The following is a 27,148-nucleotide window of genomic DNA, read 5'->3' on the forward strand; positions in this document are numbered from 1 at the left end:
AACAAAGCTGTACCTCTCCAACCGCCAAACTTGCTCTGGAGTCACATGCGGGTCTTTGGCAATCCTAGTGGTGGTTCGCTGGAGCTTTTTAAGAAATGTTTGATCATTTAAAAAACTATATTTCTGTAGGACAGAACCTAATAGGGTTTTTAATCCGAACACTTCTGCACTGAAACTGCAAGATTATTTCAAAATGATAATTTTACAGTACCGAAGTTATTAGTAATTTTTTTTATTTTAAAAAACATGACCTTTATTTTTTTAAACAAATACATGAGCATTTTATTGGGTTTGTTCTTCTGCAATAAATAAATAATTAAATAATGAAATAAGTAAAAGTTTTTAATTTGCGGTCCTTAACTATCGCGGGACATTTTTGGAATGCAACACCCACGAAAAACGAGGGATTGCTTAATTGCCTAGATGGCCAAAAGCCCTAAACGGAAAAAAAAAAAAAACTGTTGGCCTAGTACAAAACCGGTAATGCCTCATTGAACAACACAAATGCCTTCTACAGTCACTCTTTAAATTTCCTTGTACCCTTTCCCAAAATATTATGAGTCACCATTTGGATTTCAATTAAATCTGAATGCTATGTAACACGAATAACCATTGGAATAACCTAAATTGACAACGTTGTTGTCAAAAGTTGGGAAATTGTATGTACATTGATTGGGGAGGTACTGAAGAGCAGTGGTCTTTCATTCTACTTACGATAATGAGCTGGATGATCTGGCTTGCCTTTTGCTCTTCAGTGCTCGCAGTTTGTCACCTTGCGTCAGGCCGCTACGCTCCTCATCGTCGTCGTACCTCTGAGACAACAAAATAAAAAAATCACAAATCACAAATACGATTTGCAAAACTTTGCACTAAATAACATACCAGTTCAATTTCTTTTTTTTGGGTTGCTCTGCTCTTGTTGCTGCCATTGATGCTTATGTCATCAACTCCTGAAAGGATTCTGGTCACAGACAGTTTACCGGTCTTCTTTTCGTTAAGAATCTTCTCTCGGAAGATGTCACCCTCCTTCCAAAGACTGTTCTGCTTCCTGAAGGAAAACAACATTTTAAGATTAAAATGTTGCGCTCTAATACATGGTCTTTAAGAAAGTACTACCATGAAAGGTAGTCACAAAGACCACATTTTTCTTTAATTAGGCAAAGAACGACAATTATGCAGATGTCACAAAATATTCCGTGCGCCAAATATTGTTCCTCAAAGTTGACCAATCCAGCTTGTTTCCCTTAGAGCTGTGACATCATTGAAGGAACACATAACTTTCAACGTGGAGAATCCATTAACATAATATGTGAGGCAGCTCCGAAACAGACAGCGATTGTCATGAACAGCGATTGCATACAGCTTATTTCTCCTTCAAGATATTTGAACTTTGCTTACCTTGTCGCTGGAGGCCTTGTGGGTCATTAGCTTAGAACCCCAAAAGGTGGGAGAGCAAAGTTAACCTGCTATTGTTACAGCCTGCATTAGAGGTATGAATCGGGCTTAAAAAAAATCCAGCCTGATCTGCGAGTATGAAAGCCTGTACTAGCCTGAGCCTGGTCAATTAACTTGATTCAAAAGGCCGAGCCTGAAGAAAACCTGAATTTTCATATTTTATTTGTGAGGACTGAGGAGAAGGAAGGGTGATTAGGGCTGTCTCCGCCGTACATACTCCGTTGTGCCGAACCTTTGTGTCACTGTAGATGGCTACCAAGTTGAACGAGAGCCGTGTTTACGTTCGTGTTGTTGGTGAATAAATGTGCTGACAGGATATCCTGCTTATCTTCCTCACACATAAGACGACTGCTAACTCTGACATAGCCTTAACAAGAGACATCATGCTGATTTGTCCGAGACGAAGTAACGGGACACTTTTGACTGTCAGTAACAGTGCTAAAAAATAATTGGTATGATAACCCTGTTATTTAAAAAGAACGCCATTACGTAACGGAGTTATCTATGATGGCATTATTCCCAACACTATAAGAGATAAGCGGTCCTTAAGATGCGTTATCTCTGAAACTTATTGGAATATATAGATTTTATGCAAAAACCTTGTACGATCTCCTCATATACGGTATGTTTAGGGACTAAGGAATACCTTACAGAAAGGACATCTCTATTGCGTCAAAGGTGAGTTATATTGTAATAAAGAATCTAGTTAAAAATCAGAGGATATGTCTCCTTGAACACAAAAGTTATCCATTGGTTAACTTATGCACTTACTCTTCAACAAAGTTCTGCTGAGGCCCGATGATGGACCCCGGACGGCATATCCGAATCCAAGCAATGACTTCTGCCGCCGACATGCAGTAATGCTTCATCATGTAACATCCAATCAGAGTCCCGGTTCGCCCTAAACCAGCTGAAATAAAACCCAAAGAGCAGTAGAAACAACTTAGTTCCTTTGCTGTTGATTATTCGGGTGTTCTGCTGAGACATCCTACCCTCTCGAGACATCCTACTGAAGCCTAATCCGTCGAAATGTATTTTGAAGCAGTGAAGGAGCCAACGAAGACTGGATGGCACACTCTCATTGAACTCCTGTATAAATAACATCACCCTGTCAGCCTACTTCCACCTGCACTCAAACAACCGTCTCCTCCCCTCCCTCACCCCACACACAACAGTCATCCTCGTCCATAGCCATGTCACCTCATGCCTTGATTACTGCAATTCCCTCCTCTATGGCTTACCGCAAAAGTCCCTTCATACACTTCAGTTGGTCCATAACACTGCTGCACGCATCATCACCAAAACCCCCCCTCGCCATCACATCACCCTTATCTTTCAGCAACTCCACTGGCTCCAAACCTACCATAGAATTAACTACAATATCCTGTTCCACACCTATATTCATAACCTTGCTGCTCCCTACCTCTCCAACCTCCTTCACATTGTAACGCCATCCCGCACCCTCAGGTCATCTTCCTCACTCCATCTCACTATACCCCTGCCCGCCTCAGTTCCATGGGGAGCAGAGCTTTCAGCCGCTCTGACCCCCAGCTCTGGAACTCATTGCCGCCTGACCTCTGAAATTCTGCGACCCTGTCCACCTTCAAATCCGGTCTCAAAAATCACCTCTTCAGACTTGCCTTTTCTTAACCAAAAACCTCATGTACGCTACTGTGTTTTATTTGCTATTTATTACTTGCTTGTTTTACACTTCGTTTATTGTTGTGTCCTACTCATATGTACAGAACCTTGGTGAAAGGTGCTTCGAAATACAATGTATTATTATTACTATTATAAAAACGAAAATCATAAGTACCCACCGCTTATAACTGAATGTACCACCGCTTTGAAAGCACATATAACAGGTAGCACGAAAACTATCAGCCTCGTGCTGATGCGTGCGCATGTGTATTGGGCATTAGTAGGACGTCTCGTTGGGTAGGAAAGAAATCCGGAACACCGATTTGTTTGAGCTTCGACCTTTGCAGTGAACGGCAATGGCTCCTTCTGCGTTCTCGCAGATATTGAGGAACTTTCTAACAATGGCATCGCTGGGCGTGCTCCCGTCCACAAAAAACAGGTCGTGATGTTCGAAGCCCGAGTCGGTGAAGCGCCTGGCGTCGTACATCTTCTTGTTGAGCCGGATGATGCTGGTGATGTTGTGTTTCCTAAAGTAAGGGATGTAGGCCTCCGGAGCATGCAGAGGGTATCCTGTATTTAAAAACAGGACACATGAGCAGGATATTAAACAGTTTGAGAAGCGTGACACGTGTTACTAAAATCACCATTCTCTATTTTGCTTTTGGGATGAGGCCCGCTAAACGCCAGGAACTTTCCCGGAACGATCCAGTTCAAATCTCCGTTTTCTGCCCTCTCATAATGCTCGTATTCCTCCACGTCAAAGTCAGAGAAGTCAAGCCAGCCGTAATGCAGCGCCTGGCCGTGGATAATTTCATGAATGGGAACATGACTCTGCAAATTGGGAGCGGCAGAGAGGCTTACCTTATGGACGGCACACAGGCAGTCCAGGATGTTCAGATTGTACATGCAGGTCCCAAACGAGGCATCTCTACACACAAAATTCAGAAGCAGGGTTTTAACTTTTTTTTGTTTTAATCTGGGCTTTAAACCGGATCAAATTTATTTTTTGAAATATTAACATAACAATTTGTGTACTCGAATAGGCAAATATGTTGGAAACTTTGGTGATCAATCACCACATTTAAGTAGGCCTGGGGATTATCAGAGGGGCGGGGGAATACCGTAAAACTCCAAATTGCCCATAAATTTGAACATATGCCTGGTAATCCGGTGCTCCCCGTATACAGATAAAATCTGAAGTGCATTCAAGTACATTATCTTGTTAATGCAATTACTGTTCAGTCGATAAATATCGCTGACCACAATTGGTGATCAAACCCTTTAACGGGATTCGTACACCTTTTTCTCAGCCAAATTCAAGCACTTTTTAAGGACTTTCCAAGCCATTTTTTCAATTTCTCCGGTACCATTATAAGAATAAAGAGGTGTAAATCATGTATTCTGCAGACACAAAATATATATGTGATTTACATAAGGCGTGTTTATTTATGAAGACATAAGATTTTAGATCATGAGTAAATCCCGAACACTTTTGTTTTCATAACAAATCTCTTCATTTACAGTTGTAGGGTTACATTTTACGTTGCAGGGAGTTTCCATTACAATTTACCACTGGAAAACGCTACCTTAATTTTTTTGTATAACCCATAAGAAATGTTCACAATTGATATGTAATCCTTGCAGTCATACAGATTTGATAGTGCCGTTGGGTGTAGCAATAAATCACGAGAAGAAGAAATGCATTGGCAAAGCGAAGCCAGCAGAGAGCAGTGTTGGTGTCATTTTTAAGCAGACTTGTTGTGAAACATGGCAACAATTTCAAGTATTTACAAGCATGTCACCCAAGGTTCAAGCACTTTTAGATCCTTGAAAACACAGCATTAAAATATAAGCATTTTCAAGTACCCGTATAAACATATAACAAAAAGCGATTTAAAATCACTATGAAATTTATTTTCCTTTTTCTCAGCTCAAACTAAGCATTGTAACTGACAAACGCAGGACACGTGGCCATGTGTTTATTTTTATATTTCAGAATGACCGAATAACTTCCCACACTGCCTTTTTCTTAATTCAGTTTAGAATCGAGAGTGTGTCGTAAAGACTTGGCAAGTCGGCCTACAGTGTTGCATTTCAGTGGTCCCCAACCTTTTTTGTACCCGGAGCGGTTTAATGTCTGACAATATTATTTTGTCCTGGCCAAATAATAGCATCAACAACTTGGCACAGTGTTTAAAAATAGTGTGATGGTGACCTAATATCAAATGTCTTTTCAAGTGTCTTATGCATACCTAGTGGTCTATGTGATAAGATTTGGCAGGGAGCGCCGTGATCGATCCCTGTTGAATTAAATGTTTGTGACATTATTCGATTGATTAAACAAGGCATAATTATGGTACATACTTTTTACTAGTGCAACCCTAGCCCATACTGTAGTTTTAATTCCACGCACCTTATAGTGCAATGCGCCATATATACCAAAAACAAAAACGCATAGGCCAAATTTTTGGGGGTGCGCTTTATAATCCAGTGCACCCTATAGTGCGGTATATTGATTTTAAAATTTAATTTAAGGACACTTCAACATATAACACGTAGGAGCCGGGAATCGAACCTGCGACCCCTTGATCCTAAGACGAGCGCTCTACCTCCTGAGTTAATGCTGCCTGGTGCTGGATTTAAAACCTTTTTACCGCCATCTCCTGGCACGAAATCATTACCAACACCCCCACCCTCTCTTTCTACCTAATGTGTTGCGCGTCTTGAACAGCGTTGCTAAAAGTAAGATACAAGTAGATGGGTCCAGTGAAAAGAGAATATTAAAATCTCTTTGAACTCATTGTTAACACATACCTAATAAAGAAACCCTTCTACTTTCAAATTTTGAATGCAAGTTTTACTCCAGTTAGACTTCCAGATATTTTTATGCATGTCTTTCCTGGTGTGATTTCTAATCCAGAGCGAATTTCTGTCCGAAAAATCTGATGTAACAAACTTACATTTAAAAATTAAAACTAAATATGGCCCAAAGTTTTTTTCTAGCTAATGTTGGAAAAAAAGCTAAATTAAAGCACCGAATATTAATTTATTTTTCACAACAAAATTATGATAGGTAACAAATAGTAGTAGTATACACAATATAACCCTTTTACCTGAACGGGATGTATGTGTGATTCTTTGACACCAACAGACTATAGGCCTCCTCTGGCATGATGTTGAGGTACATTACCTACACACACACAGACTCCGTTATATATAATAATTGTATTTTATACATTTTCGTCCATTTTATTAATCTCACTGCGTATGAGCCTATCAGGTAGGCAGCGTTGGCTTGCTTTTTCTGGTCACCATAGGTGTAAAATACAATCTTCTTTCTTGAAAGTGCCGTGGACTGTGAAGAAACATTGTGTTATATAACCTGACGAAGACAGTTTATTTTTACAATTACCATTGTAATTAGAGAAAAATCAAAATAGAGAAAAAGATGGAGAACAGCGGTCTTTATTTTCTTTGTGGAGGAGCCAAATTTACCTTTAGCTTTTTAGTCAGCTTGCAAGAGAAGCGATAAAGCATGGCCATATTGAGGGGTCCAAAGTCTGCATAGAAACTGCAAAAGAACAAGATATATACCTGCGATCAATTATACTCAAGTGTTACAGGCGAGTCCAAACTTTTCAAAAAGCGGGACAGATTTGGTAAGATGAAAATGTGTGAGGGCCGATTACAATTCGGGAAATTTATTTTTGTTAATTAAATGTAAATTCCTAAAGCCACTAGTTAACAAAATCTCGGGACAAGATGTTTCCAACACTGTCAGTACTACCCTACAGTAAGTATGTTTTACAAAAACAAACGAAAAAATGAAGCAAAAAGACAACAAAACAAAAAATACACTGATTTTGGGGGGTTGACAGGTCTGGATTCCAAGCAAAAATAGTGACAGTAAATTGTGAACATTAACCCATATGACAAAAATTGGTGTTGGGTAATCAAAAAAGTAACCACAAATGAACTTTTGTATTGTTTGTTAAGTGAATATAGATAGCCAAGCTGGTCCGTTTCCAATGACCTTTACGACAGTGAAATTCGTACGTGTACACTAGTGATTGGAATTCCGACTCTTTTTAGAGAACCAGCTTTTATGGCTCGGATCACGAAAAAGAGCCGGTTCTGTCGACTCCCAACCGGCTCTCAGATTACTTTTGTTGCTTTAATTCGTATATTTGCAATTACAATTTAACATTGTGCTTACGATGAATGATTAAAATAACATATTTTATTTTTAAAATACCCTTTGTTTTTTTAAAACTCTAGTAAACGTAACTCATTTAAACTTACATTTATTTTATAATGAACAACTTTAAAGTCAAACAACACAGAATCCATGTTAAAAAAAAGGCAAATATTAACTCTCAGTGCCGTTATTATTCAAATAAAAGACCTAACTATTTTATTTAGACTGAAACGACACAAAACCACGCAATAATATCAATGAAAACACATGATCATCATTCAATTAGGTACAAATTTGGCTCATTTTCTTGCTTTGACTCATAACATTTGATGCCTTCATGAGGAAAAGAATAAAAGTGTTTTTTCATCTTGCTATCTGACTACTTTTTTTTATCTTTGTAGCTAGTTATCATCCTACAATTTTTGCTGTTTAGCAAGTTAGATACCCATCTTTTTATATTTTTTTGCAAGCAATATTTACTTATTACATATTAAGCTTAAAATATTCCTGTTCACACAAAAATATTTTTATATATGGATTGTATTTTACTAGATTTTGTTGTTGTGCTCTGTTCAGCTCTTAGACTTTTTGTGATAAAGGGCTATATCAGTGTCTAAAATAACGGCTGGGACATACAACTTTTACGTCGGGCGTACAACTTACAAAACGTCTCCGCCCGGGTGAAAAAAAACAAAAAAACCCAAATCAAACGTTTGCTATATTCCGATTTTGAATTCGTCATTCGGTATGGAAATTTAAGTTCGTTTGGCAATTTGTATTCTCGGCAGCCAATCAGAAGCCTGCATCGATTAACCTTGTGCATCCGGGCATTTTCCAGCGTTCTAAGGTCGTGGATTTGCATTATATTTTCCAAAGTAGACGCACAGAGAACACAATAAAAAAAATTGATAAGTGGTTAGGAATCAAGCCAAAACCTCAGCCCCAGAAGAAAGATTCAAAAGAAGCTAACAAAATGTATGACGCTACAAAACGTAAACGTGCATTAAAAGCATCGTGGGAGGAGGAGTTCACGTGCCTTGTAGCAGACAACGCAACGCAAACATTGCATGAATGAAGATAAGTAAATACAGGTACATACTGATGGCAGATGGAAAACAGTGATGGCGTATAGATGCAATGAATGTTATCTGTAGATTTATAATAAACGTAATTTAAAAGTATTGTTTTATTATATATTCTGATTATTAATCCTTAATACTTTGCAACAAGGTTTTTTTTTTGCCATTAATCGTTTTATTGCATTACAAGTAGTGAAAAATTTTCTGCCCTGGTGTCCGGTAACTTTTTGTCATGTGTTTCAGGCACTGGCTGTATAAATAAATATGACTTGACACCCAGAAAGGAACCGGTTCCCGTCGTTCACTTTAAAGAAACCAGCTCTTGAAGCCGTTACGTTCACGAACGACACAATGTTCACAAGCACAGGGCTAAAAAAAAACAAGTTTACGGGGAGGAAACTGTTGACTTACTTCTCATATGCAAGTTCTTCATCTATGCAGAAGCAGTGTCGTTCTGTTGTACTTTTGATCTTTTGTTGAAGGATGGCAAAATACAATCGATCTAGAGAAATGCAAACATAAGAAATGAATTGTTAGCTCTGTCGTGCATACTCACTCCATGCTGTACTGTAAAGATTAAATCACATTGGTTTCGCACGATTTTGGGTTGTTTTATTTCCCTGCATTCTTACCCTTGAGAAACTCGACACATCGTGAAGACACATAGTCCGCGTTCATGTTGACCTGAGTTGTTTGGGACATGGACGGCCAAGCAGACTTCTTACAAGAGCGCGCATATAATTCCGTTAAAATCACTTCTGCCTCCCCTAGATATATATTAAACGCGGAGGAAATTTCCCACGTTGCAATAAATGTGCTTTTGAAAAAAAAGCTGAATTTGTTGAGTGGAAGCGCCTCAACGCGAGTTTCATGTGTCTAAAGTGCGCACTCCGCTAAACGTAAGCTCGCTTTTGGCACCGCCCCCCATTCACCTCGAAACACAATTGGCCTACAGGAATTCATTTCTTCACGCTATTGGAGGAAGCTGCACTAAGTCCCTCCCATTTTAGTTTAAAGTTCTGTTGTTGTGGTACACGATTGGCTGCTAGGATGTTGAACAAGGCGCTTCCCTGGTTGTGGTAGTGCCGAATTGCAGCCTCTTGAGCAACAGCTTAATTCCGCCACATTGGATGTGTCAGTTAGGGATGGGGATCCCGAAACTTTTAGGAGAACCGGCTTTTTCGGCTCAGCTCACCACCTCCCGTCTCGATGACTGTAACACTACACCAGTTTTAAAATCTCTGCATTGGCTACATGTGCGTTTCAGGATCAATTTTAAGGTGCTTTTACGTGTTTTTAAATGTCTTAATGGTCTTGGGCCATGCTATCAGTCTGATTTGCTTTTATTATATCAGCCCCTGTGGCCCCTGAGGTCTTCTGGCAGCAACTTATTGACTGTTCTCATTAGTGGGGATTTTTACTGTCTTGTTTGATGCTAAATTATTTTATACAGCATTTTGAGTGGCAATTTTATCCCTGAGAAGTGGTTTACAAATGCATTTGTTTTGATTTTATTTAAAAGGAGCACCCCCCCAACTTTGTTATACAGTGGAACCTCAGTTTTCGAACGCCTCTCAGTTCGAACAAATCGGAGTCCGACCAAAAACTTCGAGAAATTATTGCTTCGCTGTTCGGTCAAAAAATCGGAGTTCGAACGCCGGTAGTGCGTGAGTGCGTACGCTAGGGTGCGATGCTGAGCGGCGTACCGGTGTAGATCGCTCTTTTCGTGACCAACTGTTATCGCGTGCGGATGTGCTTCGTTTTGCTTTCGCTTTTAATATAGGTGTACGAAGTGTTTTAGCCCTTTTTTTTATTTTTACACGTTCATGTTAGCGTAATCTTTCGTACGGAAGATTACGATAACGCGAACGTACGATTAGCCTGGGTTAGCTTTATGTTTACGTTAAACATTCAAGGTAAACATTCAGGGTGTTGGAACGGATTAAAAAAATTTACATTATTTTTAATGGGAAAAATGATTTCTGTGATCGAACAAATTGGTTTTCGAACAGGGTTCTGGACCGGATTATGGTTGAGAACCGAAGTTCCACTGTACTTGTATAATGAAAATCAAGGCCATTCATTTATACATTCATACTCCCAATAAGAATAAAACATGCACCAAATTAACGCATTTTGAAAATCTATTAACCAGCCCTAGTAGTCAGGAACCATTTATACAACTAAATTCTAATCACCTCTTTCAATATACAGTGAACCTTTACCTCATTTACAACTTTTAAATTGTTTACACTAGGCCAGGGGTGGCCAACCCAGTCCTCGAGAACCGCTTGTCCTGCATGTTTTTGGAGTTTTTCTGCTCGATTACAGGTGAATCCATTCACCTTTCATTATCAAGCTCCCACACAGCTTGCTAACAAGCTTTAATTTGGCATCAACTTAGTTGGGGAAGAGAAACCTCCAAAACATGCAAGGCATTCGGCTTTTGAGGACCGGGTTGGCCACCCCTGTTGGCAAACAACACAGAAATAACCCCTCTCATATCGACCAGGTACGAGCGTCTTTGAGAGAAAGATAGAGAAAGAGTGCATTAGAGAGAGAAATCGAGAAAAAGTGAAAATGATAGTGAGAAAGAGAGAAAAAAGAGCGAAAGGAGTTAGAGAAATAAAGAGGAAATGAAAAAAGCAAGAAAGAGAAAGATAGAGACAATGAGAGAGAGAGAGCATGCCAGAAAGAGGAAAATAAAAGGTGAAAGAGCAGACGAAAGACAGAGAGAGGGAGCAAAAGAATGTGAGAGAGGGCCCCCCTTGAACACAAACACACAGCGAGCGCACACACAAGGAAACACTGAAAATATTGAAAAGAAACACACAGAGAAAACTACAGACCTAAATAAATAAACATATGGAATAGAAAGTAAAATATACAATACAGTAAAAGTTACACGTAAAAACAAATCAAACCATATAAAAACTGCAGGACCATCAGTCTTATCAGCCACAACAAGTGAATCTTGTTGCCAACATGGTAACTCCACTAAAAAGTGTGATTAAATACAGTTTATTATTGTGTAACCGATAATATAAATCCTCCAAAATATTAGTATTATGTAACAAAAGGTCATTGTGTAAAACATTGTTGTAAAAACAACTGAAACTGTGGACCGTGTCAATTTATTAAAAATGTGAAACAATGAGGTTGCAGATCGAATCTCATGGGGCAGAGCATTCCACAACACTGGAGCCCGAATGGAGAACGCTCTTGTACCTGCAGTTCTCTTCAAGGCTCTTGGGATCACTCATAGACCGGCATTATCAGAGCAAAGGCTGGGGATTACCTCATGTGCGGTCCCTTTTCAAAGTTTCTTCATTTTTTCTCGTGCCAAGATTTTTGAGTTTTTCCTTGCCCCCATGTAGGTTTTAGATCAGGGGATTGTGTAATAATAGTATGTATTTTGCAATGGTCTGTGCAGCCCTTTGAGACTCCTTGTGATTTAGGGCAGGGTTGGGTAGGGTTACTTTAACTGGATTACTTTCAATTACTTTTGGATTACTCCAATACCAAATATGCTAATAAAAGACAAAAGAAACTAAATATGAATAAAATTACTAAATTTTGTGCAGGCTTGGGGAGTATGGAATACATGGAACAGCAAAAATGATGTTGGCAAGCTGTTTGGATTTCATTTTGTTTCTGTCGCATTTTATGTTAGTTTTGCCGGAGATCAAAGCCAGGAGAGAAAGCTTACCACATGTTGTGAGTCATAATTTTATTCATATTTAGTTTATTTTGTCTTTTATTAGCATAGTTGGTATTGGAATAATCCAAAAGTAAATGAAAGTAATCCAGTTAAAGTAACCCCACCCAACCCTGATTAAGGGGTATACAAATAAACATGAATTGACTTGAAAAATAATCTAGCATTGCCAGAAACTCAGCATAATGTAACTTGATGTCAGGTTTTGGACATGTTTGATAAGGATTTGGTTGCCACACTTGGGATTGATGTGGCTCACCGTTGTTTCAAGCCATGCTTGCAGAATTTGTGTGAAAGCTCAGAACCGTGGAAGATCAAAGGGAACATTGATCACGACTTCTCGTTCTCCACATCCAATATGGCGGAGAAAGTGACAGAGTTCTGTGTTATGTACATACAGGACCACGTCTGTATCCAAAATTGATGGAAGGACGTACAGATTAAAAACAACAAGTCTGGAAGGACTAATCAGAAGACCACAACTAAATTAGAGGATATTTACGACAGTGTTGTCAAATCTCCACAAGGAAAATAACAAGCCGAGCATAAACAGTAAAGGCAATAACGGTGTCACCACATTGGAGCAAAAGAAGAAAAAAAGACTGAGCATCCATTTCAAAATGACAATCTTGTGTGCACGCTGAGATTTTGCAAAGTCGGTATAAAGTTGATCAGGTTTACCCTTACCAGAAATCTGAATGTAAATATTCGAGTTTAGCTCCGCCTCTGAGCAGTGTTGAGCTGCGCAGGACTTCTTGCTACTCGACTCTACTCGTCCCTTCTCGTTCTTGCGCTTCATGTTGCCTTCAGGGCTTGTTGTGCAGCAGACATGATTAGGATTCCTCCTTTTGCACGATCGAAGTCGTTTTTCCTTGGATTTGTGCGTGCACCGAAATGTCAACCTTGTGTCTAAGCCCCTGTCCTCTGTTGTTGGCGGTGACGTGCAAACTAGGCTTGGCAGCTTCTTGCGCTTCCAGAATCCCCTGCATGTGACGTCGAGTCAGCGCGTGCGTGTGAGCGGCAACGCGCACACAAGGAGAAGGGATCCTGCTTCTCAAAACGAGCCTCCACTTTCCCCCACACCGTGCAATTGCGGTGACGTCATCCGCCCCATATTGAACTGGATAGGTTACCGCGGGGTGGGGACCCAAAAGTGGGTCGTGGACCTGTTTTCTGTGTGTTGCAGGCATATGCCTTGGCAAAATAACGCTTGGGAAATACAACGGAGGGTCAATTACACTCTTAAACGGTAGATGGCGGTAATGTCCTGCTCGAACCTCTTGTTCCTGTTCAGTCAATCAGCACATCTAAGAGGGACCACATCTCATTTTATTGGTTTTGTTTCCTTATCCTGTCTATTATAATGAGTTCCAAGAAAACTAGTGATAAAAGGAAGGAAAAATGGGAAACAGTAACAAAAACCATCGAGTTGAAGAAGGATACAGCTGTGAAGTACAAACATGGTGTACGAGTGGCTGCCATGTAAGCGTTGCTGGAAGGTAAATGGTTTAAAAATGTTGTAGTTTAAACTCTTTATCAGTATATTAATCTATGTTAACTTAATAATTACGAATTTTTTATGTTTAGGTACATACTTTATTAATATTTTGGAATTTCTTTTAGTATGTTGTCATTTTAAGGCAGTTTTAGGGAGTCACTTATATGTGATGTAGGCTTATATGAGATTATATTCAGTACTTGAAGTCATTTGGTGAATATATGTAACTAAATCTCGGTTTTAAACTGCACAATTCCTTCAATGGATACATTTGAAAAGTGGAATAGGCTTATATGAGATTATATACAGTACATGAAGTCATTGATGAATATATGCTACCAAATCTCTGTTTTAAACTGCACAATTCCTTCAATGGATACATTTGAAGGGGAATTTTTTTCTTGAAATGGGTTGCAGCCTGTCATTAGGGTGAAATAGGGTGTCCTTAATTCAGACTAGTTGAGAACATGTGGGCTACACCAAAAATGCATAATCCTTTTACCCCATAATTAATCAGTCAATCAATCGATCAAAATTTATTTGTAAAGCACTTTTCAGGCAATGAATTGACACTTAAAGTGCCGTATTAAACAAATTAGTGGACAATAAGAAAATGCAACCCCCTCCTTTCCCAACAGCCCAAAACAACACATCCACAGACACAAAAACAATAGTTAAAATAAATATAATAACAACAAAAAATACTATTATGGCACGGCACAGACTAACCATGTGAGGGAAGGGACTTGAGGGACACTCATCTACACTGGATTTTCAGCCTTTGAACAACACTTTACCAATACAGAAGCCCCCTGAACCCAAACGCACACAGACACACAGAAAATATTAAATAAAATACGACAACTACAGACCTAAATAGATAAAAATGTGGAATAGAAACTATATAACAGCAAAAGATTAGAAGCAAAATATATCAGACTATATAAAAACTACAGCACCAGCAGTTTCATCAGTCACACAAGTGAAGTTATGCTCAAGGTCCTACCAAACAGATTGAAACCCCAAGCTGAAAACACAATGGCAGAACAGGCAAGTTTCAGAGAAGGAACATTCTAGGCGAAAAGTTTCAACACCAGGGAAATTTCCATCACATCTTCATGAATATCAAAGGTTTTGTCTCAAACTCAAAATAATTGTGGTATTTTTGATGACTGACTTAAGGTAAGTGACTTGCACATTTAATTTGTCATGACATCGCTGCTGGACAGTGGTGGAGGAGGCATCCCCTGTAGCTGGGTCGATTTTTTTTTCCCCTGTCCCTTGATAGTCTTATACACAGTTGATCAGTATGCCCAAACAGACTACTTGCTGGCTCACTGGTGAAATAACCTTTTTGGATCTTTGGTTTGATGCGTATTGTTCTGGCAGCTTTCAAGTCCTCTATCAAGAAAGCCATACTTAAGCAACTGTTGGAATTATATACATATATTTATCCTACAGTTGACATTAATATGTTATAAGTGTTCTCAGCCCTTTTTGTATAATTTCAGCCGTAAGCTGTTCTTCAAGGCCATGAGTTGTTTTTGTGGGTGCACCCTGACCTGTGCATGCCATAACTCAAGTTGTTTTTCACCAAGAACCTTAATATTAGAAGGGAGGGTTCGGGGACTTGTTCAGAGCGAGGAGGAGATTTGTAACAGCCTGGTCTCCGCTGCTCTCATGATAATGATTAATAAAATAACCAATTCTAAATGACCGATTCTCTGTGTCTTCTTTTATTTCAGAGCGTTTTATTAAAAATGTTGGGGACTTAAACCTAACAGCAACCCAATCTTGACCTGGAGAGGCTATGTACTGTAATTATCGGCCAGTGTCAAATCTACCATTTTTAGAAATCTAGGTGTCATATTTGACATTGATCCGTCATTTCAGAAGATTTGTCGAGGTTACAATTGATGCATTGGTTACATCTCGTCTTTACTGTTTTATTATTGTAATGTAGCGTATTTGCTTTCTGGTTGCCCAGTGTGTAGCATCTAAAATTTTCGACGTCTGAACAGGACTATTAAGTTTGATCATTTTACCACAATGCCAGTTGACTTGCACTGGTTCCTTGTCCATTTAAGATGTGACTTTAAGTTGTGTTACTAACATAGAAAACTTTCCTTGGTCTCGCTCATTCTCATCTTTCTTATTTAGTCGCACTGAATGCTCCTTCTTGGAGCTTCCGCTCAGAAAAGGCTATACCATTTGTGACTTGAAAGGCAAATGTTTAAATTTAGACTCAATACATATTCATATTCTACAGCTTATGATTAAACTCGTACTTTTGTTTTCTTGTCTGTTATGCTGCTTGGCTGTTGTGAGCAAGGAAGAATGATGAGCCCATATACTGTCTGCACAAAGGATGTACTCTCAGTCAGCAAACCAGCATTTGGACCTAATGCATACCATCACCTAGAGCAGGTTTCTCCTGCCCTTTTCGGGATGAGTGCTAAGTTTGTCACTAGTGCAAAGAGCAACCAGTTTGCTATGCATTTCTAAAACAACAACTTGTCATGTTATTACTATGTTGTTACTATTTTATTACCATGTTAATCATTGGAAGTAGGGTTAAGTAGACTCAACCAACTCCCACAAAATAATTTTACTAGAAAATCACAATGACCCACCCAGCACTCGTGAGCTTTTTTCAAAACAAGTCCAAGGGCATCTGTTTTTAGGGGACACCCTTGTACCCGCAAGGACCACATTGTCACATGCATACAAGAAGGCCTTAGGGGCAAAGTGCGCTACGATAGGATCAGCTGACGTACTCGCTCGGGCTGCTATGCCAATGCCGAGGTCCGGCTTATCTCTGAAGAACGTGATGACTTCTTTACACAGCTTTACTTGACTGCTTTACACAGACAACAATGGCGACCAGATTATGAAGGTGGTGTACTAGCTAATGGTAACCATTAAAACAAGTACCGTTTATCGTGGAGAGGAAACCCCGAACTGGAAAAAAACAAAAAAAAAAACGGCCTCGAAAGGGATAGGCACCGTAAGTTTGTACTTGCCCAACCAGAGGGTTGAGGGATCCGTGAAGAGCCCTTTGACACACTCCGTGATTAAGGTCTAAAGAAATACATGTGACTTCGCCCCCAGGCTAGTGTTTCTTCCCCCGTACCAAAATCATGGATGGCAGGTCAAATGGTGAGGCTAAATTGTCCATAAGAATCCCTAAGGTGGACAGTGTATGGACCAAGAGGGAATAAGTCTTTGCAATGCAGCTTTAACATGTATTTAATATATTGCGAACCGTTTAATGGTAACCTTAAATGCAATTGCAAATAAAAACATTCAAACAAAAGAGATTTACTTTATTATGTAGTTTTTAGTTTTTTCACCCCTCCATTATGTATTAGCCACAATTGACATACTGAAACACTTATTAACCCACAAAAATATACATTTGAAATATTATTTGACCAAGCCTGCATAAGTGTGAGCCATGGCCCAAAACAGTTTTGATGTGAGTGTTCGTATTGTGATTTATTGCTCTCTGGGGTTCATCTCTGGAAAGTTCATTGCAGACTTCCTTTCCTGTACACAGTCATGAAAGAATAAAAACCCCAAATATTCTGTTTACAGATACTGTACACCTAACAGAGTGTACACTTTTGAATCTCATGAAGAAACCTCTAAAACGTATACAGATGTAATGCGTCAAAGTTGAGGTTTGAACAATATTAAGTACTTCCCAAAATATTTTTCTTTGGGCACGATGTCGGTCACACGTGGATGATCCTTGATTTATTGCTGAAGTTGATTGAGTGCCGAACTCCAGCGAGCTGCAGCAGCCAGTTAATGGGCATGTGGTCCAGGTAGTTCATGTCAAAATGGGAGAAATGGACCTGGGAGCCTGCAAAGAGTTAAATAGAGCTTTGGGTATAAAGTACACCTTAATTATGTTTAACCTTTGACAACCAATAATCTAACTTGAAGACCATTTGGCAGAAGGAATTCCCACCTGGCCCTGCAATGACAGCGCCACCTTGCTGATAAAGATCACCCTGGAAGTCGAATGCAGGGCTCGTTATGGCTCTCCATATACTCTTCATTTGGCCCATAAATACACCAGATTTCACATGAGGACTAGGTTGGGCTTTAGAACAAAAGGAACCTTACTCATGGGACAAATGTGGCATTCATCTGTTTTGACTTGAGTTTACCTGAAGTAGAATACTTCTCTTCTCGCTTCATCCCAAGTGCCTGATAAATGTTCCTCTCTGGGTCCACGTACATCTCATGACTGTAGCCTGTCAGAGAGCAGAAAGGCTGGACGAGACACCAAAATCTAAGTGGATCCTATATAACACAAGACTTTAAATAAAACTAAGACTGGAAGTGACTACCTGTATGTAATGATAAGTAGACTGGCCAATGACAACTAGACTAACGGCAGCATCCTGCAAAACAAACATTTGAACAACAACAAAAAATAATAATCTTGTGTACATTGCCAACAATCCTCAACCTAAGTCTCATAGGACTACCATACCGTCTCAGAAATTTGTGATAAAGTTCTTTATTTTCTGTAATGTGATTGTAAAAATAAAAATGTCGTACAATCTGCATTCATCACAGACCAACTGAAAGATTACAAGTGTCTAATTATAATAGTATCGCTGATTATGATCAAAACTCAGAGATCCCGTCTCAAAATGTTAGAACACTGGTTCTCAATTGATCTGACTTCAGGAGCGGTCTTTTCACCCTGATGACTATCATTGTTTTAACCGTTTTTCACTTATCCTTGACCATTATCACACTTTTTTAGGACCCATTATTAAGGGCAGAAAAGGGAAATAAAACCAAAATAATCAAAATAAAATGAGATGTGGTCCTTCTCAAAAGCTGCGATTGACTGAAAAGGTAGAAGAGACAGATCGCTATTTATTGTTAAGGAATGTAATAAACCCTAAGATTTTTCTTCTTAGAATTACTTTGCCAAGGCAAGGGTCCGTGGCCCAGAAGTTGAGAAACACTGTATTAGGATAGCATAAAAAAAGTATACTAGTAAGTTGTAAGCCATAACCAGCAACACTAAAATACTAAAAGGCTAGCATTATTTCAGTTGATTTGTAAAGAATCCAGAATGTATATTTTTTGAATTGCATTACAGAAAATAAAAAACTTTATCACAAGTCAACGGAATCCTCCAGCCTTCCCACTCCTTACACCCCATCTCTACTGTAAAGACTCCTGAAACTCTTAGATGTGTTTTTTCATGAAATAAATACCTTCATGCACCAGCTCCTCTGTTCCCACCCTTCTCCTCCCTTGACACCAGAACCATTCCCCTACAGTAAAACGTTCTCCTTTCATCTCCCCAGTGCCGCTCAATTCTCCAACCTAATCAGTTTTTCCAAGTCCTCCACATGTCTGCTGGACCCTATTCAATCATCTCTGGTCAAATTCCTGCCTCTCTTCTGTGCTTCCCCTCATCTCTGCTACTATTCATTCTTCACTTTTGACCGGTATTGTCCCATCTCCCCTTTAAAACTGCCGGTGTCACACCCATTCTGAAAAACATGGTTGAGACCACAACAACTTAAATAACCTCCGCCCTATCTCCAACTTACGTTTCATATCCAAAATCCTTGAAAAAGTAGTCTGCCAACTTCAAGCACATCTTACTACCAACAGTTCATTTGAACCCTTTCTGTACGGTTTTTGTCCACGTCACAGCCCAAAAACTGCACTTATCGAAATCACTTAACGACTTCCTTACTGCGGCTGATTTAAAGATGACTCTCCATTCTCACCTTCCTCTGCCTTAATGCCGCCCTTGATAGCAGGTCTCACCCAATTCTTCTTAGCACACTCTCTGTGTTCTTGTTTGCCCGCGTCGCTGCGTCCTAGACGCATTATTTTTGCTGGGGACGCATCGTGTCAAATCAACGTGCGTCCCCGGTTGGAACTTTTTTGACACGAAATTGTCATTATCATTTTTTAACAAAGATTTACCGCACTCCAAACTTTTCGTCAGGCAGATCCGCCATTGTTGTTTTGGTCTCGCGGTTCGAGTTTTCGTCTGCACGGCGATCTCGAGTTCGAGTTGTGTAGTGAAAGTCCGTCTCTTTTTAGAGAACCGGCTTTTTCGTCTCAACTCATAGGGGCGGCAGTAGCTCAGGAGGTAGAGCGCTCGTCTTGGGATCAAGGGATCCCAGTTCGAATCCCGGCTCGTCCGTGTTACATGTCGAAGTGTCCTTGGGTAAGACACTGAACCCCTAATACCCCCAATAAGCAGGTTAGCGTCTTACATGGCTGCAATACAAGGCCGCTATTGGGAAATTGTAAAGCGCTTTGGGAAGTCATTGACTTGAAAAGCGCTATATAAATGCAGATCATTTCATTTCATTGATGCATTATATTACGAATGATTATATTGTATAAAGAAGTAAAGAAAAAAAGGAAGTATAAAAGGAGAAAATGAAAAAAGACAGGTTTGTGGTGATCCCTTTTAAACAGTATATTACCAACAAAAATTTAATGCAGAAAATAAATTAATAATTTGAATAAGAAAATGTATCATTCTACTTAATTATATTTGCATGTATTTTTTCCTTCTACAGTGAACGTCCAAGCGACTTCATTTTTGAATTTTTTTTAATAATAAACCTCATTCATGTCGAGCAACTCAGTGTCTCACAACAAAATGTTCATTAACATTATATATGATATAAGGAAACACATGTACAATATAACATGTTAAACTACATAAATAAACATGTTTGAAAAAAAAAAGGATTTTGTAAGGGAAAATACAACAGTTTGTAAGGGCCTGGAGCACACTAAATTTTGGGGACCCATAGATCTCTGTTGGGACCCATAGATTTTTGAGAATGCGAGTCCCCGGGACCCATCACTTTTCAGAGGTAAAATGAACACTGCTCTCTTCAACTGGCCTAACCCGCACACCCCTTTAATGGTTCCATTCCTCACTGACCGCACTCAATTCATACAACTTAAGATGTACTCTGACCCTTCTCCAGTCCCCACAGGTGAGCCTCAGGGCTCTGTCCTGGGGCCTCTTCTCTTCATTAACCTGGTTTCTCCCTCTAGGCCATATCTTCCATTAATTTAACATTGCCTTCCACGGCTGATGCCCAACTCTACATTCCCCTCACAGCTCCTGCCTTTCTGAAATAAAACAGTCCTCAACATGTATACTCTTCTTCCACTCACATAAAGAACATCACTGGTCCGCTTACTTTTTGCTCCATCACCCATCTTTGCCCCACCCTCACACGACTGCCATCCTTGTCGTTAGCCTTATCCCCTCCTGTCTAGACAGTTGCAATTTCCTCCTCTACAGCCTACCTCTAAAGTCCCTCCATAAACTACAGCTGGTCCAGAACTCGGTTGCCTGCATTATCACCAAACCCCCCCCACGCCCCTATATCACCGGTGTCCTTCCACCACTCCACCGGCTCCCGATCAACCAAAGAATCACCTTCTGTACACCTATAAAGCCATCAGTAAGCTCTCACCTAGCTACTTTTCCAACCTCCTTTACATTGCCCATCTCAGTAGCCATGGGGAGCATTGCTTTCAGACGCTCTGCCCCCCAACTTTGCAACTCATTACCACCTGACCTCCAGAATTCCACTAGCCTGTCCATCTTCAAAACCCATCTCTTCCGACTTTCCTATCTATAAACTGTCTCACATGCAGCCCCCTTCCCTTTTTAACAGTACTTTATTTTATTTTTGAATGTATTGCATGTGTATTTTATTATGGTTTTATTTTTATTTTATATTTTGTGTACAGCGACCTTGGGAGTCGTGAAAGGCACTTTGAAATATGACTATTATCATTATTATTACAATATTCGATTTTTCTGAGGAAGTCCTGTAGAAGTAGCAGCAGTCGTTTTTGGGGAAAGCTACACTCACCTCTAGAACCTCTTTAGGTATTTTGCTCAGGTCGTCCACATATTCTTTGCAGCTGTAACACAAGAAATTCTACAGAGACAATTTGTAAGAGATTAAAAAAAAATCGTTACCTCAAACTCTGTCTAAAAACATATTTGTTATACTGCAATGCATTCATCATGTTGAAGCCTATGTACTGAATATTTAGGAGCAGTAAACAAATGCAGGCACAAATTTCTCCCTACCCGCACAAAAACAATGATCGTCTTCCTGTCTTGATACAAACTCTTGAAAGGAATAGACGTTCCGTTGCGGTCGTAAACTAAACACTTCTCCACGTCTTGGAGGTGCACGCTGGCCGAAAGAGATACATTGTCCCGATTAGTTTCGCTCTCGATTTGTCGAGTTACAGGCAACTTCACCTCTGCCATTTTCTGCCCCCCAATTCAGACAAAAAGCCACGCCCATATCGCATACGTCACTCACATTGCGCTCGACCTGAACGATTAAAAATATACGGAATCAGGATTTCCTTTTTTGGTCCCTTATTATCGAACACAATTTTTCTCATCCTGAATACTGTAAATGGAACAATCAAGAAATTCGATTTAAATATAAATCACATTTTGTTCACTAATGGTTTGACAACAATATTATAATGGTTCCCAGTTATTTAATTGAACTGGCCATCTTTAGTCCCATAAAGAATTCATTGACACTATTTTCCTATTTTACCTGGTGACTATGCAAAGGTCCTGGGTGCAATCTCTCCTTGTGTTTGCATGTTATTCAAATATAATATATACTATAAGCAAATTTGTAGGACCTATGTGGATACCACTAACATGGGAAAATATGGTTATCCGGCATTACTTAAAAGGACTTAGCAGATCATTGTATAAAAATGAAAAAATGAAAAGGTGTCTGTTCCCTATTACCTATCTTTTTGGAAGAAATATGTGCAATCGATTGACTGGAAAAAAAAGTTATTTTTTTTACCCAATTTGTATTTAACACATTTTTCAACTGATTTTTGGGAAAATGTACAGTCTTACTTTAGGTCTTTGGGAGTTTCTTTACCTAGGTTTCATGTTAAGGCACCCCAATAAATACCAACAAAAACGATAAACATTTGCTTTTGTGTAAAAGCGGCTCTGGAGCTGCATGATCTCTGGCAACACAGCCCCAACAACAGTGCTCAAGTAAAAAAAAGGAGAAAAACAAAAACATAAGTTTGTAACTCATTTCTATCAAAAAGTGTGATTTTTAAAAACAAATACAAAACAAATGGTCGTTTGCGCCTCTAAAGGGCATGAAAAGTAAAAAAGAGCTGATGTCCAGTATGGATAAATTTCAAAGACAATATTGTGCAGTATTTCCTCAGCTTCAGTAGGCCCGCTTGTTGTTCGATGTAATGTCATTTCTCGTTCACTGCTAAAAACTATTATTTTCCCCTTTTTTCTTAATTTCAAAGCAGTGTGGCGATAGAGGCAAGTATGTTTTTATTCATAGTCAAGTCAAGTCAAGTCAATTCACATTTATTTATATAGCCCTTAATCACAAAAATGTATCAAAGGACTGCACAGGATTACAATGACACAATTACCTGATCTTAAACCAGCATGCGGGCAAGGAACAACTCAAAAACCTCAGTGTGAGGAGAAAAGAGAAACCCCCTTCCAGGATTGACCAGGGTGAATCACAATTAGCATTAGCATTACTGTACACAGAATAGTAAACACTAGGTAAGATGTTGAAAATGTCCGGAAAGAGCATGACACCAATGACGCCCCCAGCCTGTAAACTAGTCCAGAAAGTCTATAACGGCCACGACGCGGCTTCCCATCTCTGCCAGCTGGTAAATGCAGGGGTTGACATGCTTCAGGTCAGATGCTGGTCCGCTGACTCATCTCCAATCATCCTTCTCCTTCGTATCAGCCAGGCAGGCAGTCGGCAAAAGACAGGACAATACAGAATATGAGGTGGGCATCAATCATAAGCTTTGGAATAGAAGCACACATTTGTCTTTATTTGTTTATTCGTGGTGAGTTGGTTCAGAGGTAAATCTGCTTTTACAAAATCTTTTTCCAGTGTTTCTGAATAAAAATGTGCTTAAAAAAATCCCTTATTATCCGTGAGTATAATTTGTAGGAAAGGCTACAAAAGTAGGGTAAATGATAAAGCATAGTACTGAATAACAAAGCTAAATATTTGACGTTATTATTATTATTTTACTTACCTGGCCCACCTGGGAACATAAATTCTGGATCTAGAGTCTAGCATACCCTTCCTATCATCAGGGGGAAACAATATGCAATTATTTATAAATACATGAACAAAAACGTAGATTGTGTGACAGTTAACACACGCGTTTTTTAGTTGAGAGGTCCCGGGTTTGATTGCAACGACTGGCCTTCATTTGAGGGTTTGTATTTTTATCCATCCCTCAGAATCGGAAACAAATAGCATGTATATTTTTGTCCCTCTTCGGTTTCGGTATTTGCCCTCACGGTGCGGAAGTGTTGTGAAGAGCACAACCAGACCCACTTTTGTGTTTAGTGTTCGCCGTAAGCGGCGCTGCTTCGGCTAACGGAGCTTTTCCACGTCCCTGTTTGTTTTTCTTCCAGCGGTGTCATCGTTTATTTCGACCGGACAGAAAATGACTATGTAAGCTCGGCGACCAAGCGTGGGAGCACCGTGCAAACTGGTGAGGGGTGTCTCCTTGTTTTTGCTATTGCTAATTTTTAGCATCCGAAGATGGAGCGTCCTAGCCAGACACGGTTGCATTCAGACAGTCGCCTCTTTATCACCCATTAAAGCTTGCGAAGATACGGAAGATGTCAACGGTTAAAGCGTTGCTCGGTTTTCAAATACTTAATCATCACATTAGTGTTGCTTTGTATGCATGCCTCAATTGGCCACCTGCTTGGTTGTTGACACCTTTTTGGTCTAATTTGATATACAGCATAAGACCATTCGTATGACAAACTAGTACAATATTGCAAAGTGTTCGTAAGTTGAGCCAAACTGTCATGTTGTGTTGTTGTTATGGACCTAGAGTCGTCTGTTTAGTTTTGTACTATGCTATAACCAAATATTTGATCAAACGTCAGCCCTTTACTCGGATAGTGATTCTCATTTTCGCCGTCAGAACTGTCAAATCCCGTTTGAAGTTACGTATGAGCGTATGTGGTTAGCTATTTCCTCCATTTAATACTGATTTACAGGCGACCAGTCCAGGGTTTACACTTGTCACAAGTCAAGTATACTATATATTCATGTAGGCCTTGATCAGTCTCAAAGGACAACACCCCCTGATCTGAAACTTGCATAAGGGAAAGGAAAAGAAAAACAAATCTGCTTGAGGAAAAATAAAAAACCTTAAGAATGGGTCTCACATGAGGTAATCCCCATGCCAAGATGACCAGGCTGCAATGGCTGTTGCAAAGGCATCATGCAAAACTATTGTAGTAGAAATGGGTTATAATTCACGTTTTCCCCGAAACAGCACAGAAAAATGAGCTAGAAAACTTAGCCAGACCTTTTGATGTTCAGTATCGCACCAATGAAACTCTGTAGGATGTCATATTTGATAAAGACAGCTTTACATTGCTAGTTACAATCAGTAGCAATGTGTACAGTTGTTTTTCTTTCAATATTTGGTCAATATTTTTTTCAAGTTACTTATTGTTTTGCCTTTGAATAACCTTAAGCTCTGTGGGATTACCAAAATTTTGGAGGTATAGTAGGTAATCATTTGCCATCGCCTATTACTACAGCAGTTGGAAATAAGTTGTGTTAATCTGCTATATTGGTTTTTACTTTATGGTTCTTTTTGGCCCTTATTCCCTTTTGCTGAGAGCCATCAACCCAAAAGCCCCTTTAAAAACACCTAATATATTCCTTTAAAAACACCTAATATATTTGTGGTTCTTCTAGTAGCTGACAGGTACTGCATCTCCAATTGTTATTATATTTGTTATTATGCACAAGTTGGAGACATTTAAGTTGCTGTGAATTCTGAATTTCAAAAGTCCATCCAATTTTAACAAAAAACTTTGTTGTTTCAACATGGACCCCATTGTAGTCCCTTGAAAAGCATGATTTTTGTTCTAAATGATAGTTCCTATCAGATCGACATCCGGGCAACATTAGCAGCGGCGGCCATATTGGACGTGTTTGCGTGTGTAGGTTTACCTTGAGGTTTTTGTGATTGACCACAGAAATATCGTAGGCAAAGCTCTTGTTAACCAAAGGTGCCGTTCAATAAAGGTTCCAGTCTATGTAACAGCGATAAAAGTTCCCTGATATAAAAAACAACACCTATATGAGCTAGAGACGAATGAGTGGAAAAGGAGTTAGGGTTCAATTAAGGCCCTTTTTTTGGCCGGCGAATGGCTCACAGTTATTGGCCAGACGTTTAAACTTGTACAGGCCATACCCAGAGTTTGCATTGCATTAAGTCAGGACCTTGCTCTGCACTCCACTCACTGGATAAGAGTGCACCGTTTTCAGCCACCTTTTCCCGGACATTCTCTCTAGAGTTTATTTCAGCCAGAAAACATCACACTATTTTCTGCTAGGTTTTATGGCGTGCTTTGGAAGTGGTATTGACTAAGTGAGGTATTGTCCCTCTGCCCTCTCACTGAGTAACGGTACTTACAAAAAACTGTTAAGTCGCAAAGAAACAATGCCGTACACCTTACACTTTTATTTGAACATCCAACAAATTAATGATAACCCATGACGAAATAAAATTGTGTCTGGTGGACCTATCCATAATAGTTGGCTGTTTACATCTGAGAATGTACATACTGTAAAGTTACACGGAATCTATTAATATGGTCTTCTGTATTTAAAAATAATTTTTATACACTTCCCTTTGTAGAGTTTTTTTGAATCATCTATATGGGCCATCTTCTCTCGAAAAATGGTTACCGTCTAAAGAAGACTCGCAAACAGCATCACAGGAAGAAGAAGAAGAGGAACTGTTTTCTGCAGGGACCTTGCATGCTATGCTTCATCATCCGCAGCGGCAGCAGCAGTAGCAGTGGCGGCGGTTTCAACGAGGACAGTGATCCGCTGGAGGTCGGTGTCAACGGCAGCAGGTGCTGTCACAACAGCGTCGCCAGTATCAACGTTTCGGGTGTCGGTGCCGTCGGAATCAGTGCGGCGACCGCTGCATCCAAGCTTGCCGAGCGATACGCAGCTCTCGCTTCTCCAGAAGACTGCTCCAAGTTCTTGCTCTCTACACCGGAGTTAGCCATTTGGGAAGGGCAGGGAAGGAGCCTGCTGTCAGCTGTCCCAGGGACACTCATCCCACCGTCGGCTCTCTTCAGAACCGCTGGCGTATCTGTGACCGTGCCCATTCCTGTGCCCATACCCAGTAACACCTGTGACTACGCAGAGATGGTAAGAAGACACTTATAAAGCGAGGAACTATTGTAAGGTCAATTATTACTTCTTACTTGCAAGCAAAAATTACATTTATGTATGGTAAGCGTGGATACTCTACAATATATGGTCGCAACTAATGACTATTTAAATAGTCGACTAGTCACCGACTACTGAAACGATTAATCGAATAATCTGATGATTATTCCTTTTCTCTTAAATTTAGCATTAGGTTAATTTAACCAAGTAGAAAATGAGAGAAGTGTCCTCACGGCACTA

General features: G+C 39.7%; 3 protein-coding genes across 16 annotated transcripts in view; 1 reads left to right on the forward strand and 2 right to left on the reverse strand.

Annotated features, from left to right (window-relative positions):
* cdc14b (cell division cycle 14B) overlaps positions 1–13,085 on the reverse strand; it is a 25,388-nt gene extending 12,303 nt beyond the window's left edge. For 4 of the 7 annotated variants that reach the window (XM_088336314.1, XM_088336313.1, XM_088336311.1 and 1 more), the window contains exons 1-11: positions 12,779–13,074; positions 8,785–8,875; positions 6,592–6,667; positions 6,359–6,451; positions 6,210–6,286; positions 3,958–4,024; positions 3,741–3,891; positions 3,436–3,666; positions 2,227–2,365; positions 883–1,048; positions 715–812 (exon numbers count right to left, since the gene is read on the reverse strand). In XM_088336314.1, the coding sequence (XP_088192440.1) occupies positions 715–812; positions 883–1,048; positions 2,227–2,365; positions 3,436–3,666; positions 3,741–3,891; positions 3,958–4,024; positions 6,210–6,286; positions 6,359–6,451; positions 6,592–6,667; positions 8,785–8,875; positions 12,779–12,890 (1,301 nt within the window). In that variant the 5' untranslated portion in view covers positions 12,891–13,074. Of the gene's footprint in view, positions 1–714; positions 813–882; positions 1,049–2,226; positions 2,366–3,435; positions 3,667–3,740; positions 3,892–3,957; positions 4,025–6,209; positions 6,287–6,358; positions 6,452–6,591; positions 6,668–8,784; positions 8,876–9,005; positions 9,285–12,778 lie in introns of those variants that run through there. The other 3 variants (XR_015850513.1, XM_088336316.1, XM_088336312.1) reach the window with 3 other exon arrangements.
* Positions 13,086–13,104: 19 nt separating this feature from the next.
* The window catches only part of fbxl17 (F-box and leucine-rich repeat protein 17), a 343,256-nt gene continuing 329,212 nt past the window's right edge, over positions 13,105–27,148 (forward strand). For 3 of the 5 annotated variants that reach the window (XM_088336307.1, XM_088336310.1, XM_088336308.1), the window contains exons 1-2: positions 23,982–24,182; positions 26,364–26,887. In XM_088336307.1, the coding sequence (XP_088192433.1) occupies positions 26,384–26,887 (504 nt within the window). In that variant the 5' untranslated portion in view covers positions 23,982–24,182; positions 26,364–26,383. Of the gene's footprint in view, positions 13,591–23,810; positions 23,901–23,981; positions 24,183–26,363; positions 26,888–27,148 lie in introns of those variants that run through there. The other 2 variants (XM_088336305.1, XM_088336306.1) reach the window with 2 other exon arrangements.
* Positions 16,895–21,937, reverse strand: prxl2c (peroxiredoxin like 2C). Of its 4 annotated transcripts, XM_088336302.1 has the most exons (7): positions 21,721–21,937; positions 21,497–21,565; positions 17,951–18,004; positions 17,768–17,873; positions 17,566–17,700; positions 17,296–17,457; positions 16,895–17,137 (listed from the first exon to the last, which is right to left on the reverse strand). In XM_088336302.1, the coding sequence occupies exons 1-6, from the start codon at positions 21,904–21,906 to the stop codon at positions 17,327–17,329; spliced, it is 681 nt and encodes a 226-aa protein (XP_088192428.1). In that variant the 5' UTR covers positions 21,907–21,937; the 3' UTR covers positions 16,895–17,137; positions 17,296–17,326. The 4 variants fall into 4 exon arrangements, with proteins under 4 accessions (XP_088192428.1, XP_088192427.1, XP_088192430.1 ...); XM_088336301.1 differs by having other exon boundaries at positions 16,895–17,457; XM_088336304.1 differs by lacking the exon at positions 21,497–21,565 and having other exon boundaries at positions 16,895–17,457.

The sequence above is a fragment of the Urocampus carinirostris genome, chromosome 5 (assembly GCF_059441175.1).
Source record: "Urocampus carinirostris isolate Australia breed hairy pipefish chromosome 5, RoL_Ucar_1.0, whole genome shotgun sequence".
NCBI lineage: Eukaryota > Metazoa > Chordata > Actinopteri > Syngnathiformes > Syngnathidae > Urocampus > Urocampus carinirostris.